At 43.7% G+C, this 17,631-nt stretch overlaps 1 protein-coding gene across 5 annotated transcripts in view; it reads left to right on the top strand.

Moving 5' to 3' along the window:
- The window catches only part of DOCK8 (dedicator of cytokinesis 8), a 232,552-nt gene that overhangs the window by 69,806 nt on the left and 145,115 nt on the right, over positions 1-17,631 (top strand). For all 5 annotated transcript variants that reach the window (XM_043566150.1, XM_043566149.1, XM_043566151.1 and 2 more), the window contains 2 exons: positions 12,180-12,303; positions 17,305-17,517. In XM_043566150.1, coding sequence (XP_043422085.1) covers positions 12,180-12,303; positions 17,305-17,517 — 337 coding nt within the window. The remainder of the gene's footprint in view (positions 1-12,179; positions 12,304-17,304; positions 17,518-17,631) is intronic.

The raw sequence follows: 17,631 nt of genomic DNA, 5'->3' as shown, positions 1-17,631 counted from the left end.
CTAATCCATCATGTGTTCTAATTTCCCACGTGAATGGAAAACGAAGTTTGTCAGGCAGTCAAGTGAGATTATGCTTTGTTGGTAATAAATAAAAAAATTCAGAACAAGTTGTTCTCGAGCTTTTAAATGTTATAATTAGATATGCTTTCTGGATATTAAGGTTCTAAAAACGTCTGAGAAGGAACAACAAATAGAAAGGTCCATTTTACTACATTTGGATTTTATTTTCTCCTTGGGACACTGTACTGTTTCATTCCTCATGGCAACTCCCATTGGGGTATTCTTTCTTTTTTTCTCTATCTTGCACAAACTTACAAAAAGGACTCTTTCAGAATACTCCTTTTAGAAATTTTAGAGATTATAGGGAAACCAAAAGAGAAAAAAAATCACTCAGTTTCACTCTAGACACAAAACTGCCGTTAACATTTGATGCATAACCTTTGAATCGTATTTCCTTATGTATATATTTATATAAAAACTAAATTACATTATAATACTATTTTGTAGCATGATGCTTTTTCAGTCTTTACAGTAAATGGTGACTATCTCTCTTTGCTATGAAACATTCTTCCTCAACCCAGTTTTTAATGGGTGCATGATATATTTATATCGAGATTCATTTAACCAATTTTGATGTGTACACGATTTCCTGTTTTTCAGTGTTATACCCCAGTATAGTAACGTCCCTCTACAAAGCTATGATTTTTTTCCCCTTCAGAATAAATCCCCATAAGAGGAATTTCTATGTCTACGTTAAGTACAAATTTAAGGATTTGGGAATAATACATCAGAAAGATTATTAACAACTATGCATGAATCCTAAGAATTTTGGCTGTTACCTTTTAATAAATTTCCAAGTTACTTGTAAAGAGACAGTACTTTGTTTGCATTTTTTAAATTATGAAATTGGGCATACGTTTTCTATACATTTGTTGGACATTTGTTATTTTTCCTTCATGTCTTGCTTATTTATAAAATTTGTGCACCTTTATTAATGTATTTGTCTGGGCTCATCTCTAGGATTACCTTTATTTGTTAGGGATGTTAACCCTTTGTCATATAGTACAAATTCCTTACCCAGTGTGTTCTTTGTCTTTCAAAATTGCTTATAATTTTATAACATTCAGAATTATTTATGCAATCAAATCTTTTTTTTCTCCTGTGATTTCTATTTTTGCTGTCATGATCAAAATATAATTCACAAACCTGATGTTATTTGTTAGGAATTTTGGATTAAATGTTAATCCAGACCATTAGCCACTTGATTGTTGTTCTTTTCCCTTATGTGTCTCCCTCCATTTGTTTTCATCTCTTCTGTGGGAACAATGATTATCCATATTTTTATTTTATGCACATTTTTTTCTCCCCTCCCACCCCCCACCAAACTAGGCAATATCAGCTTTAACTTCACGTGTGGCAACATACTAGGGGTGGGGATTGCCATTGGTCCTGTTGTCTGCACACTTGTGTGAAGGTCCAGTTCCTTTCCCAGAAATTAGGTAGAAGCGTGCAACTCTGAAACTCACTGTCCGTTTCGGGAAGCTTTGAGTAGTGTTTTAGTGAGGAAGCACCTTTTCTACCCCACCGTTTGATTCTTTGGTACTCTGGATCTGATACTCTGGAAACAAAAGCTCCAGTTCGTAGAACACACTCCTCCCAGAGGTCATTCTGCCCCCGTGTGAACCTTTAATATTTTCTATGTGGGGAGAAATCAGTACACGGCCGCCAGAGGCCCTTCATCTCCCAACCCTGCATCCGTCTTTAGCTCAGTTGTTCTCTCTGAGTTGTTTCTTTTTTTTTTTTTGAACAATTTTTTTTTCAACATTTTTTTATTTTTGGGACAGAGAGAGACAGAGCATGAACGGGGGAGGGGCAGAGAGAGAGGGAGACACAGAATCGGAAACAGGCTCCAGGCTCTGAGCCATCAGCCCAGAGCCCGACGCGGGGCTCGAACTCACGGACCGCGAGATCGTGACCTGGCTGAAGTCGGACGCTTAACCGACTGCGCCACCCAGGCGCCCCTCTCTGAGTTGTTTCTTAATCGTTGCTGAATGGCGGTAGAAGGAGAGAGGCAAGGGGAAGTGGGGGTTCTGGGGGTGGTGCAAATGGGTGCAACCTGGGAGTGGCTGCATACATAGGCCACTACAGGGAAGAAGTTGCATTCAGATTTCTGGCGAGTGTAGACTTTGACTGCACAGGGACTGGCAGGAGGGAAAGCACCAAGTGCCTTCCTCGGAGTTCCCCTCTGGGGAGACAGAGCGTGGGACACCATTCTGCCAGCTCATCTCATTCACAGACAGTCTGTCCAGATTCAGGTGTCTGTTCATTCTGGCGAGTTTCCATTTTGTCCCCGTCTTCTCGAGCTGTGTTCTGGGAAGCTGGCAGACACCACAACAGGGCTTGCTGGCCAGTTGTTACTTAGTGATTAATTAGCTCTCCTTTGAACTTGTTATTTGACGTGTCAGATGATGCATGCTCATTTGGAGAGAAATCAAGTAACGTAAAGTGTGTTAAGTAAAAAGCAGTCTCTCTCTCTCTCTATATATATATATATCCCTCACTGCCTCATATCCCAGAGGGGAAGAAATGTATCCTAAGTTATTGAATCTTCCTCTTTTGATGCACATTGCAATTGTCTCCATTTTTCATGTATAATTAACTCGCATATCATTTTTCACATATTATGTATGTTGACATATTATTTACAATAAGACCACAATGGACATCTGCACATTTGCCCTTCTTCGTGTGTGTATTTCTGAGGGTAGAAATGGAGCCAGTGCACATGACACATGCTCATAAGGACTGCCAAATTTTCCTCCGGGAAAACTATACTGACTCACTCCATTACCACCTGGGCATGAAACTGTCCTGTCCCCCCATGTCTTTGCCAATGCTGGATACGATTGACCAGAAGAAAATATACATTCCTGAAATTTTTCTCTTGTCATTGTATACCAGAAGCTGTTATATGTACCTTCTGAATGTTGTTTCTATCACTGAGTTTTCTTCCCTTAGCTATCCAAAAATCCCAGGTAGATATATATTCACACCATCTGAATTCCTACTCCTAGGTATTCACCCAAGTGAAATGAAAATGTATGTTCACATAAAAATCTATATGACAGTATTTATAGCACTGTCATTTGTGATTACCCAAAATTAGAAACCACCAAATCGTATGCAGTTTCGTGATGGATAACCAGACTCTCATACATCCATACAACGGAATACTACTCAGCAATAAAATGGAACATATCCTTCATACATTGAACCACACGGATGAGTCTTACTTGTATGATGCAAGGTGAAAGAAGCCAGACAAACAAAGATAATTTCACCATTCCATTCGTGTGATCCCTTCTGGAAAAGGCAGAGCGGTGGGGACAGAACACAGATCAGGGGTGGCCAGGGTGTAGGGCTGGAGAAAGGAATGGACTGCAGAAGGTCACCGGAGACTTTTGGGGGTGCTGAAACTATTCTAAATCCTGACTGTAGTGGTGGTTACCCAACTGTCTGCACTTGTCTAAACTCACTGAACTGTAATCCGAAGAGGATACATTATAATTGTTCCCACAAATCAATGGATAGAAATCTAAGATACTTCCTGGCTTTACTTAATTACTCGTTAAGTGTAAGGTCTGTTCCTTTGCTATGGTTTATTATATTATTTCACAGAATGGTGATTTCTCTGGAGCAGGAATAAATGGGTTCAAGTCCTGGCTCCATCACTCGCTCGTTGTATGGCCTAATGCAAACTATTTTTTTGTGTGTGTGCCTCAGTTTCCTCCTCAGGAAAACCAGAATTAGAATAGCACCTACCTCATAAGTTATATTGTATACAATAAATAAATGAGCACATGTAAAGTACTAAGATTTCTCGGCAGATGGCCGTAGGTTAGCTACCACTTACGATATTTATTAAATAGTATTACAGAGTGTGCTTCCGTTGTCCCTGCCCAATTGACAAATAATTTCAATTAGACCTGTTCGTAAGGTATGACATGCAAAGGAAAAAAGCAGGGGACAACTCAGTGTTACTGAAAGTTTCTTTTCATTTAATAAGCCAGGGAAGATTTCCCTTCGTCAGCACTATACTTCACATGTTCTTGACATAAAGATAAAATTTGGAAAATCAGAAGGCCTGCTGCTTTAGGGAGTATCTCGTTCCATTTCAACCTTATCCAAAATATTCCTCTCAAGTGAAATGAGACCTGAAGACTTCAGAAAAAGTGCTTCTATTAGCATGTTAAAAGAATGAAGCAAAACCCCTCTCCCGTATATTTTAAGGCACTGTCGGGGGGGTGGTAAACTCCTTTCCTCTGGAAGCCATCTCCCCTTCTGTGGACATGTCTCTGTCATCCATAACCGTGCAGTCAAACCCTGATTTAGTCGGCTCTTTTATTCCTCAATTATCTCCTTGCTGATATTACATTTCTCTGTAATATCTAAGGATAGTCTTTTATGTTCTTGCTATCTGTGATAATGGCTTTGAATCCCACTTAGGGAGCAGGGGAGTGGAGCAATGGCCACTTCTGTTCCCTCCCACGCTCATAATTCTATAGAGCATTTGCCACTCAAGTTCCGTAATTGAGACTTTTAAATCAGACAAGACTGCTGCCCAGGAAGGATAGAGGAAAGTTGTAGGATTTCTTTTGTCTTTTTAATTTTTTTAAATGTTTTATTTTCGAGAAAGAGAGAGTAAGCTGGGGAGGGGCACAGAGAGAGGGAACTCCAAGCTGTCAGCACAGAGCCTGACATGGGGCTCGAACTCACGAACCATGAGATCATGACCTGCGCTGAAGTCGGACGCTTAACAGGCTGAGCCACCCAGGAGCCCCTAGAATTTCTTTTGAACTTAATAAGAAAGATTAGACTGCACGGAAACACAAAATACATGATCTCCTTTTGGGGGAAATATATTTTCCTACTGGACATGTTTATGTTACTTAGACTGGGCGATGCCTTGACTGGATCCCACTTTATCTTTCGTGTCTGTAGCATAAAATTTGGCCTCCTAGCTGCAAAAATAATAGTGCTTTTCTCCCCATGACTTTTTGGAAGTGACCTTTGATCTAATGAGTAGAATGGTGGTTGCATGTTCTTCTCATCTCATTTCCAAACACTTGAAAATTTTGTATGGATTGATGTTTCCTGGCATCTTTGGAGTCACATTAAATGTTTCAGCTTCCCTTCCTCTGCCATTTTCTCTAAACGAACTCAAGAGCGACTGACTTGAGAATGTGTTTGGTATCTTGGTGGAAAGTCAAACTCTTAAGTAGTGAAACTTGTTTACATGCTATTTATTCTTGGCATATTATCTGCTGCGACAGTGAAACATTTCATGAGTGTTATGAGCAACATCATAAAAGCCCTTAGACTTTGCCTTTCATCCTGGGTGATTAAGGTAATTCTGAAGGAAGGTCGTGCTCAAGGAGAGCTGGGACATCAAGGAATGGGGTATCATCTGTTTTATTACTCCATATTTTACTCCCAGTGAGCTGGTAAACAATTAAAATTCAAACACATCAGTGCCTATAATTCAGTTACTCCCAAAACACCATAAAAATGTCTCCCTGATCAATAATTGCTTATTATGACACGCATTTGTTGTGCTGGCTGTCAAGGTGCTTAGCTATTTGCTTTCTAAAAGCAAGCAAGGCTCATCAGCCGGTGCAGTTACAAAGAGCGACCCAGCTGTGGAAACCACTGAGCCACGCCTGAGCCGTGACGCACAGACTCCCGGGCCACAGCTCCACACCCGCCGTGGCCCACAGGCCAGGGCTTTCACCAAGCCTTCCCCTACCTGGCGAGGAAGGAAATCTCTGGAGGAAATCGCTCCCTTCTGTGAATTTCCAAAGCATGCCGTTTGTATTTGTCTCAGAAGCTCTCGCCCTACTCTACATCGCATTCTGATGAACGTGTCTGAATGCTGGTCTCCCCTGCTCAGTATGTGCTATTTCTCACTCGACCGTGACCTCACTGAGAACAGGGACTCCTTTAAAGTTAGGATTCTTGTGTATTCCCCTTTGCATCTTCTTTGTTGCCTCAGTCTCAGGAGATACCTTATAAACATGTGTCGAACGGGACAATGGAGGAAACTTAACTTGGCCAATGTGCAGGGGGCTCTGGAGGGGTCACGCTGCAATGTTTTCTCACCGTCCCGCTTTGAGGCAAGGGGTGGGAATCTTGTCCCCTCAGACCGGTCAGTCGTTGGCCACAACCACGGAGCCACAGTGGGAAGTTAGAGGGCTTGCTGGCAGGTAGAGTGAATCACTCTGATGTCTCTGGACATGGCAACTCCTGTGCTCACAGGAGCTGCTGAATAGATGCACAACTTGGTAAGTAGGACCCACTAGCAGTCTTTATTACAGTGTCAGACACCTAACATATATTATTTTCCTTTTATTTTGAAACAAACTCAAAGTTACACGAAGCTTGGAAGGGCGATACAACGATCTTTTTCCGTCTCCCAAACCACTTGAGGGTAATTTGCCAACCTGATTCTCCATCACTGCCGATTACTTTAGTGTGCAATTTCTCTTTTTAAAACTATGGATTCATTTGTGAGAGAGAGAGAGCACATGTGTGCATGCACCTGGGTGGGGGAGGGGCAGAGAGAGAGGGGGGGACAGAGGAACCAAAGCGGGCTCTGCGCGGACAGCAGTGAACCTGATATGGGGCCTGAATTCACGAACCGTGAGATCATGACCTGAGCTGAAGTAGGACGCTCAACCGACTGAGCCCCCCCGTGAACCCCTAGTGTGTAATTTCTACAAACAAGGACATTCTCCACCATAATTAGCATACAGCCCTCACATTCAGGAAGTTCCCATTTATACATTATTACCATCTAATCCTCAGACCCTATTCAGCTTTCTCCAGATGTCCCAAGAATGCCCTTTGGAGCCAAAGGATCTAGTTGAAAGGCCTGCATTGCATTGAGAAGTCACATGGCTTTCGTATTATTTATTTTGGAAGAGTTCCTGACTGTTTCCTTGACTTTCATGACCTTGAGATTACAGGGAAGTTTTTTTTTTTTTAAGTTTATTTGTTTATTTTGAGAGAAAGGGAGAACACAAGCAAGGAAGGAGCAGAGAAAGAGGGAGAGAGAATCCCAAGCAGGCTCTACGCCTTCAACACAGAGCCCAACATGGGGCTCATGCCCACAAACTGTGAGATCATCACCTGAGCTAAAATCCAGAGTCAGAGGCTTAACCAACTGAGCCACGCAGGCATCCCCAGGCAATTATTTTTTTATACATAATAATCCCTTCATTTGGATTTGATTGTTATAAAATACTCAATTCCTCATCAAACTTCCAGTTTATTTGTATCAATATCGAATCATAGTTTCCTATTTTGTTCAGTAGGTTTGAATCCAGTTCTCTGGTTTATGTTGATGCTCAGTTTGTCCTCACTTTGACAAGTGTGAATCCCTTCCACTGGCCGCTGTGTCTTTTTTACATGCCCCCAGCCGTCACTGATCACATCCTTGCTTTTTGCCACAAGATATTCCACGCTGATCTAACACTTTCCTTTCCTCACCCCTGGAATCAGTCATTTCTCCAAGCGGCTCTGATTCCTTTTAAGTGGAGAGTGGTACTTAGAAGCCAAGCTGTAGGTGTTGGGTGTGCTCATTGCTATTAAGGTGTTGCTCATCCAGTGTGTTCTCAGGGAACAAAGTAGGGCGTGTGTGTGTGTGTGTGTGTGTGTGCGTGCGTGTGCGTGCACGAACGTGCACTGGAAGTCACGAGTTCATGTTGATAGATGCAATTTCAGTGTAACATCACAGCATTCATTCTCGTTTTCTTCCTTTCCATATTTTTATCCCTGCTTAGATGGTGAAGCACCTGACTCTTACTGTTCTTAGTATGTTACTTACTTGATCAATCCCCCTGTATGTAACCATTGCCAGCATCACCCCCCATCACCGCACAGTCGCCTTCCTCCTCGTATTCTGGCTCTGACACCCGCAGGCTTCCCCCTCCTGTGTGCATGCCCCTTTTGGCCTCCCCCGATACTTACTGCCAGGCCACCCCTCCCCAGAGACACCCTTGGCAGGCTGCCACTCCGGGTGCACGGCCTCCTCGTTCTACTCAGGACGGCTACCCTGTTATCACGTGACAGGATGCTCCAAGGTTGGGCACCCTCCTCACACCATGTGGTTTCTGATTCTGCATGCCTTTTATACGCGTGCTCTCCTTACCCTCTTTGGCCTTCAACTTCCCATTCTAGGCTTCCTCACTTCCTCCCCTTCCGAGCTCAGGCATGGAGGATGATCTTGTTCTGATAGTTTTAGTGCCGGCTCGTGCAGGAGGGATAGGAAGGGAAGGGGAAGACGGGAAAGGAGGCATATGTATCGTTTTCCAGTCATCACAACAGGCCTTCAAAATGAGCAGTGTTACTCCCTATGTCACACCTGTGGAAACTGTGGCTCAAAGAGATTATGTCACTTGCCTAGCGAGGGTCTCATAGCCAGTAAATAAGGGGGCAGCATCTGAACCCAGGTCCTGGACACCAGAGCCAAATTCGGTCCACTGCACACTGCCCCTAAAGAGTATGGTCTTGGGGTGCCCGGGTGGCTCAGTTGGTTAAGCGACTGCTTCTTGATTTGGGCTCAGGTCATGATCTAATGGTTTGTGAGTTCGAGCCCCACGTCAGGATTTGTGCTGACGGTGCGGAGCCTGCTGGGGATTCTCTCTCCCTCGCTCTCTGCCCCTCCCCCACTAATTCTCTCTCTCTCTCTCTCTCTCTCTCTCTCTCTCAAAATAAATAAATAAACTTTAAGAAAAGAGTTTGGTCTTCAAAATATGTTTGGTCTTTGGATGGTTCCCAAATATACGATAACAGCGTTTGGAGAAAAAGAATACAATTCTCTTGGGAAGCGATAGGTTGTGCTCATTTTAGGAGAATAGTTTTTCTTCTGTTCTACTGCTTGGCCTCCTTCCCCATCGCTCTCTTGTCTGCAGATAGGTTCAACAGGAGCATGGCTTTATTTGGCTTAGTTGCCCGCGTAGGGTAATGAGGTTGGGCGTTCGGGTGGCCAGTGGCCCACAGCCAGCAGTCTCACTACCTACCCGTTGGTGGTTTCTGCCTTCCGTGGCTGGCACTTCTAGAATGAGTCATCTTTACGTGCCTGCCAGCCCTTGTCCTCTCCCACAGCCGGCTCTACCCCTGCTGCCACAAGGGAGCTTTGTGACTTTCTGAGACTTGAAAATGGGGAAGTCGACGCTAAATCTAGAATGAGGAAGGGGAGAGAAGTTTGCTGTGGTTCCAAACACGCCGCCATGGAAAACGGCCGTCTTAATGCCTTCCGTCCTCCCCATCCTCAGGGCCGGTGCGTGTCTGGAATTACAGTGTACGTATTGTATATGAGGAACTTTTAAGACTGTTGAGTGACTCATTTTTGTAATGCCCATTTGTCAGTGTCTTTTGGGTTCATATAAAGGACTCCAGGAAACTTGTAACAAAACGGAGGAGAAAAAAAGAAGAGCAAGCATCCATTGGCATAAAATAGCAAAAGATCGATGGCCAAACAATTCTGACTTCTCCCAGATTTAAGCGTCTTTAGGCGAAAATTGATTGGAACGTTTCCGGATACAGTGTATGAACTTTTTATCACAAAATCTCAAAGCCGGGCAAGTATCTTAGAGTTCACCTCGTGTTTATGCCTCACCTGTGAAGAAACAGAGGCACTGGGAGAAGTGATTGAGGATGTTGGGGGCAGATGCATGGCTGTAGTTGTGTGCGCGTGTGTGTGCGTGTGTGTGTTGTTACCTGTCAGTGAACACTCAGATAAATGCACCTTAGGAGACAAGAAAGAAAGCTAAGGCAGATACAGTTCTGGTTGCCAAGGCACACAAGGTCTTAAGTTAGGCTGCTTCCTGATTTTTATTTCTGTGGCCTGAGCAGGTGGCCTTATGAGGAGACATGTGACCCTGAACCTTTGGCATCAGTTCTCTCTGGAGTGTATAAGTCCCAAGAAGGTCAAAGGGCAGATACCAAAGTGTGAAATTTGTGTTTTAATTCACTGTTCGTATTAGATTTTAGAATTACTTTTTTTAGTGTTTGTTTATTTTTGAGAGAGAGACAGAGACAGAGCACAAATGGGGCAGGGGCAGAGAGAGAGAGAGACAGAATCCAAAGCAGGCTCAAGGCTCTGAGCTGTCAGCACAGAGCCTGATGGGGGCTTGAACCCACAAACCGTGAGATCATGACCAGAGCTGAAGCCGGACACTTAACCTGTTGAGCCACCCAGGTGCCTCTAGTTAATTCCTCTGGGAATTTTTCCCCTTAAAATTGGATTCTGCAGGGAAAATAATCGCAGATTCAGTGTGTTATAATTACAAGAGGAATCTTAGGATGCCACTCCCTATTTACCACTATTTTGAGTTGGGTGCATTTTCCACAGGACATTATATTACATGTAAGTTTTTCTTTGAACCCTTAGAGTAAAAAAAAAAAAAAATTGTGCACTGGTTACCCATCCAACACCCGCTTGGATATTCCTAAGTGTCTACTGATGAGAATAATTTTTAAGAAGCTAACAGGTTTATGAAATCCTATGTAAGGCTCTCTCTCTCTCAAAGATCTTCCGTTCACAGAAAGTAAATATTATAAAATAAATCTTGCTCACACATGTATCTGCTCTTCTCAACACTACCATTTGCACACTTAGAGCAACTGGAACCAAAATCATTTTCTTAAATATTTTAAGTAGTTAGTACTTCTGGGGCATTGTTTGAAGGGGTCCCCCAGAATACTTTTTGGGAATTGATGTCTATGAACAATATATTTTAAATTTCATTTCTTTGGTTGGTGTTTAGGAATTCCAAACCAGAAATTATTCTGGATATTTCTCTTGAAATCTTTTCTAAATGTTTAGTCTTACTTCCTTATTCAGAGTGTACCTTACTCATTGACTTATTTTTTTTTCAGTTCCCAATTTAGCCTGCTGGTCACCCAGCCCTGTCGATACAGGGTTAGATGGGGGCAATGCAAGTGGCCAACGCAATGGGCAATGCAAGAGACACTAACGATGACCATTTATAGTAAACTTTGGCCTGAGTTAGTCACCATACCCATCTTGTGTGTCTTCTACGCTATTCCTTGTCTCCTTTCACTCAAAACAAATTGCTTGTCTTTAGAGCACAATAAAATCGAAGGACAGAGCTGTTCTCCCAGCAGACAACACTGGGACATCTCATTTTTTTCTTTAATTAGCTTAATCAACTAAAATTTATTGACTACCAGCTCCGTGCATAACCCAACACTTCATCCCTCCCAAAGGATGGGATCGTTGCTGGTAGCTCTCCCACATTTCCTGCTCAATCTGTCTGCCATTTGATCGGCCTAATAAATCCTAACTCATTTCATATCCTTTTACCAACCTGCTCGGGGATTTCGAATAGTGTGAGAAATCAAACAAAATGGCGGCGTGGTTGTGCGGTTGACTTTGCAGCCTGTTTTCCAAGAAGACTCTGAGTCAGAAAAATGGGGAAAAGGCGTGCTGGTTTCTGTAGTTATTATTTGACAACTTCTGTTGCCTTTTGCATGGTGGTCTCATTTCTTTCTCCAGTGACAGTGGTAGCCATTATATTTTAAACCCTTTTCATAGCTAGACATTTTTGAAACACAATCTTAATGGAGTGCGTGGAGTGGAGATTGAGAATATTAGCAAAGATTTTTAGCATGTACGTCATTTATCTCTTCTTTTTCTTAACCATGTCTTGCCTTTTTCATTCATCATTAAGAACACTGATGGGGACATTAAACGTTTTCCTCTATTTTTATCTTCAAACGATCTTTATTTGCTGCTCTGCACATTGCTAGATTTATTCCAGCCTCTTAACACTGGGGTCATAGTTTAGCGTCAGCTCGTTGCCAAATGCCCCGCAGCTGAAATGACCACACCTCTGAAGTGGCATTTTCCCAGACCATTCCTGCCTTTAATAATGAGCCAGCCAGGAGGCAAGTCTGTCTCTCATTACAGCGCAGCTTTGTATTAGGCCTGGTGCATAATTAGATGTGAGGAATTACAATCGGTCTCTCTTTGCAAGATCTTTCAGTGCCCTGTGTACGCTTAAGCCATTACTTTTGTTTTGAATCTAATATGTTTGCATCCCTCTCTCTCTCTCTCTCTCTCTCTCCAAATGATATAATAACAACCATAAAAGAAACCAAGGAAGTGCGGAGATTTGCAGCTTTAAAAAGACTGGATCCCGAAGAGATTTTCACAAGACACTTCAGAAACAGACGTTTGAGTCAGAGTCCTTGGAGAACAGTGAACCCAGCGCGCAGGTATTTTCTGTCAACAAACATGGTTACCAGGTTACCGGTCTGATCTGCCCAGGGCATGCTGTTGATGTTTTAACTAGAAAAAAGGCTAGAGACTCAGAGAATGTCAGAGTAGGAGGAACACTACCATCTGAGTCAGGGATTTCTGTTTTTCAAACCTGTTTGTAGCTACAGAAGTTGCTGTTCAAATGAGAACCCACAAGTTCAATAATGAAAATACATAAAAGCGGAGGGAGGGTGCCCACGGAGCCCACCCCTGTTACAATTCCTGAGGACACCCAGGGGCGTCCCTAGGGCAGGCTGCGTGCAGAATGAGTGAAAGCCAGACTGCCTGGGTTCTCTGTGGTTTTGCCACATACTCACTCTGTTGCCCCAGACAGGATAATTTACCTCCCTGGGCTTCGGTTTCCTCCCCTGGGAAACAAGGATGATAACAAAGCCATCTTTCATATTATAATTTTTACTTTTATCTCCTCGTTCCGTTACATTTTTTTGAGTTCATTTTAAAACTAATTGTGTGTAAGGAAGTTATATCAGCTGTACATTGCATTTCAGGATGGGAAAGGGAAAATTAAGAAATATTTACCTTAGAAAGGAGTGTTGGGTATGGGGACCCAATGGCATAAATGAAATAGCGCCTTAGGGGACATGCTCTCTGACCATCTTGGTCAACTGTTGTGTGATCTTGGAGGAGTCATGTTCTCACCCGAGTCTACTCGATGGGAAATGATGGTCTCTTCACTTGGTCTCTTCTCATTTTAAATCACAGCTCCCTGACTTTGACACTAGTTTGGGTTTGAGAATACTTGGACCCTTTGGGAAGAAATGGAAGCATCTGAACTAACTGGGCAAAGTAAATATTTGGAATCTGGAACAGTCTATTGAATGTATTTGAATAATTTCTCTAGAGAAGGACAGCCATAGTTGACTGGAAAGATCGAGAACTCAGGCAGGGATTCTGTGGAGGAATAGTTGAGCATATATATTTTGTGCATCTATTCAAATTATGGAGCAGTTGAAATCTTAGAAGAGAATTTTGAAAATATGTTCATGTTAAACCACAATCAAGAATCGAAATTTAGAACACTGATGGGGAATCAAAATTTTGAATTTGGTAAGAAAAAGATGCCTACAGAAACATAGAAGGCATTGTCTTTGGATACTAGAACTCCTGTAACTTCTTAAAAAGTATTCTTTTCTCAATTTTACACAGTTTCTCTAACAAGTACTTATTACTTATTTAAGGGAAGCTAACTGTCTTAGTCACTTTGGGCTGTGTAACAGACTACCATAGACTGGGGTAGCTAAAACACCAGACATTTGTTTCTTATAGTTCAGAGAGGGGGACGTCCAAGATCAAGGTGCTGGCTGATTTGGTTCCTGACGAGAGCCCTCTTCCTGGTTTGCAGACACCTTTCGATGTATCTCCACACAGTGGAGACCAAGAGAGAGGAAACAAACTCTCCCGTGTCTTTTCTCAGAAGGGCACTAATCACATTCAGTAAGGCCCCAGATTCAAGACCTCATCACCTCCCAAAGGTCCTACCTCCCAACTGGGACTTGCAATTTCAACATAAGAATTTTTCAGGGACACACACGTTCAAGTCCATAACGCTAATGACAATAACAGCTAGTCCCTAACACATGGGGTCTTTTGACTATTCAGTGAGTTAATTTGTGTGAAGCATTCAGGACAATACGAGCTCACACTTAGTGCCCCACACAGGCTAAGTAAAGAGTCACAAAAGAACAAAAAGTGTATAATTCCCCATGTGTGAGGTCCCCAGAGGAGTCAGATTCCTAGAGACAGAACATAGAATGGCGGTTGCCAGGGGCTGTAGGAAGAGGAAGAACTGGAAATGATCGTTTAATGGGGACAGAGTTTCAGCACAGATGGGTACAGGTGGAGAGTTCTGGAGACTGGTTGTACAAGAGTGTGACTGTCCTTCACCCTGCTGAGCTGTACGCCAAAAAATGATTAACATGGCAAATTTTATGTAGATTTACCACAGGTAAAGTTTTTTTTAGAAAGCCGGTGCTCTACTCCAACTTTTATAGGTGCGAAAAACAAAGGGGAAGAAATTTGTCTGCGTTTCTATAGGGCGTTTTCTGAACTGGTGTAGCTTTCAGCTTGGCTCTCATTATAAGCATCTCACTGTGCTGAATGACTAGACAGTTCTAAAATACTACCTGTTTTTCAAACCACGTGGTCTCTACAGCCAAGCTCACCGCTTTATCTGAGCTCTACCTAGGAATCAGCCATCAGTTCCAGTACTGAATATGGTGGGCTTCCTCAAGCATGGAATACCAGTGCTCTGTGGGGGATTTTTAAGGGATTTTTTACTGGTAATTTTGACCCAATTCAATTTTTTTTTAAGTTTATTTATTTTGAGGGAGAGACAGAGAATCCCAAGCAGGCTCCCCGCTGTCAGCACAGAGCTGGGCGCGGGGCTCGAACGCCTGAACCGTGAGATCACGATTGGAGCCGAAACCAAGAGTCGGACGCTTAACCGACTGAGCCACCCCGGTGCCCCGACCTTGTCTTGGTCACCTAAATTAGGCCTAGTCTTGGTCACCTATCAGATACGCCACCCCAGATATCTTAACAACAAGAAAATGTAACCGAGGGAATTGGTTAAACAGGTTTTGGAGGACCTGGAGAACGGAACAGGAAAATCGAAGTCCGACAGAAACTTTAGGTGCAGGAAGCAGCCTGTCACCCTGGGGCTTCACTGGAGCTCCACTAAGCCTGGAGCTTCACTGCAATCCCCTTGAGGGCTTGTTTGAACTCAGATGGCTAGGCCCCACCCTGGAGTTTCTGATTCACTAGTTCTGGGCGGGTGGCACCCAATAATTCGATTTCTAATTAGCATTTCCCAGGAGGTCCCAAGACCACATTCAAGAACTGGGGGTCTAGTGGGAAGAGTTTGGAGTTTCCAGAACCTAAAAACTCTGAAGAGTGGCTTCGGAGCTGGGACTCAAATCCCTGGGGAGGGGGCAGGACCTAGCTGTGGGGAGTATTTCCGGATCTCGGAGGAAAAACCCCCCAGGGTCAGGGAGTCTGGACTCTGACCTCTTAGACGTGGGACTGTCCACCTGGTGCTGGTACCTCCAAGGAGGTGAGATGAAGATGATTCTAGAAGTGCCCAAAGAGGACGAAAGCCAGAACCAACTGCCACTACCGAGGTGTGAGGAAATGCAAGCAAAGAGGGAGGAGGGAGTCCCTTCTCCCCTCTCCAGCCATCCAGTCTCCCTATAGCGCCCCCTCCTGGCGGAACCCAAAGGGAGCCGTGGCAAAGCCGAGATGTGGCTTGCTGAGTGCCAGAGTATAAAATTGAAAGCTGAGAGAGGATAGGCAAATTACCAACACCCCCATGAAGCACCCTCATTCAGCGTACTCACTGCACTCAACTAAGTCCTCAGCTGGGTTGCAGAGTCAGGTTATGCAAAAGTTGTCTGGTTTTCAGTATTAGACTAATACTCACCGTGCAGAGATGCTCAGGCAGGGAGACAACCGGCAACATCGTCCACGTCACTGCCGTTCTTGGCACCTTCCGAGTGGAATGGTGAGGCCAGGTGCCTGAATTTACGTAGGTGCAACACATACATGATACACCTCCGTGGTACACATAGGTTTCATAAAAATGAGATCATATTATACCTAATATTGTATGCCCTCCGTTGTCATATTAACAGTACACCATACTGCGACCATCTTTCTCTTCCAACGAATACGTGTTTCTTGGGTTTTCTTTGAATGGTTACATACATTCCCTCGGATGCAAGGTCCAGAATCTCTGAATGCTTCCTCTTTGGGGGACATTTAGATTGTTTCTCTTATTTTGTTGCTATAAACAATGTTCCAGAGATGCTCTCGTCCTCACAGTCCTTGCTGACTTGTCCAGTTTATGCCCTTAGAATACATTATGGACATCATATATATTTCTTGACGTCCTTTTAAAGAAACTTGGTAAATTCACATCCTTTTCCCAAGGCTCTCATAAATTCTAAGCCAAAGAAGTATCAATGATTACAGTACTAATATTGATTATTGCTAGCACAGTTAGGTCAAATTTATGATCTAGCAGAGTAGAATTTCTGTAAGGTCGATGTTTGCCACAAAACGTATACATTGTAGACATTGCACAGTACCAGGTCCATTTTGTAGAACTTTAGGATAACATTTTACCATTAATTTTACAGATGTTTGTAATAGTTCTATCTGCATTCTTACCCCGTATCATTAATTATGGTTGTCAAGGCTTTGCCAAATCTTTGGCTGGGTTTGCTATTCCCCGTTACTGAAACGTTCCTAATGGAATAAAGCATCTGCTTGTGAATGCTTTACGACTTTTTTCAAACACCCTGCAGCTAAAAGTGGACACTACTTGACTGGCAAATGCTTTCCTGCTTTTTGTTCTGGTTCATATTGCCCTAACTGTTACTAAAGCCCTATCGAAGGGTGTTCCCACCCCCACGTCTCTGTCTTTGGAAGCATGGTATTGAGTGTGGGAATTTATATGAGGTTTAATTTGGAAGGCTTCTCATACAACCTCTCATTTTCAGTTTCAGAAGCCAAGTTCTGGAGTTGAGATTAGGCCAGGATCCCTCTATGCCCCAGTCCAGCCCCCTTTCTATTATATGTTATTTCAGTTCTTTTTTGCTTGAGCGTGAGACCTCAGTGAGGTTCCCAAGAGACTTGGCTCCCACCTCCAGAAAAGAACATGGCCCCAGAACTAACAGGAACACCGTGCTGTGGTCAAACCTTTCCTCAAGGACCAGTGTATCCACATCCGATGAGTAAATTACCTGCTTCCAGGTGGGAAGGAGACGTTTCATTTTAGGATATTCCGACCAGGAGGCTAAGACGTGATTGCTTTGCTCAGAAGCCACCTGAGGCGTGACTCTGCAATCCCACGTTGGAGCAGGGGTCTGACATCCCAGATGCTTCCGGACTCACTTGAGACCCGCAGTCTCTCTCACAAGATGTGTCTTTTCTCGCAGGCACGCCCCCGCCACTTAAACGTGCTGTGTGACGTGTCCGGGAAAGGTCCCCTCACCGCGTGTGGCTTCGACCTCCGCAGCCTGCAGCCTGACCAGCGGCTGGAGAACCTCCTGCAGCACGTGAGTGCCGAGGACTTCGAGAAGCAGAATGAGGAGGCTCGGAGGACCAATCGGCAGGCAGAGCTCTTTGCCTTGTACCCAGCGGTGGACGAGGTGGGTGCGGCCATCTCCATGTGTGAACTGCAGTGGGGACACAGGGGCTCCAGGAAACTAGTGTTGTCCGTCATTACTCTATAGCACTGCCAGAAGGCCCGACGGTATGATTTC

Source organism: Prionailurus bengalensis, chromosome D4, assembly GCF_016509475.1.
Source record: "Prionailurus bengalensis isolate Pbe53 chromosome D4, Fcat_Pben_1.1_paternal_pri, whole genome shotgun sequence".
Taxonomy (NCBI): Eukaryota; Metazoa; Chordata; class Mammalia; order Carnivora; family Felidae; genus Prionailurus; species Prionailurus bengalensis.
This window is presented reverse-complemented; position numbering and strand designations above follow the sequence as displayed.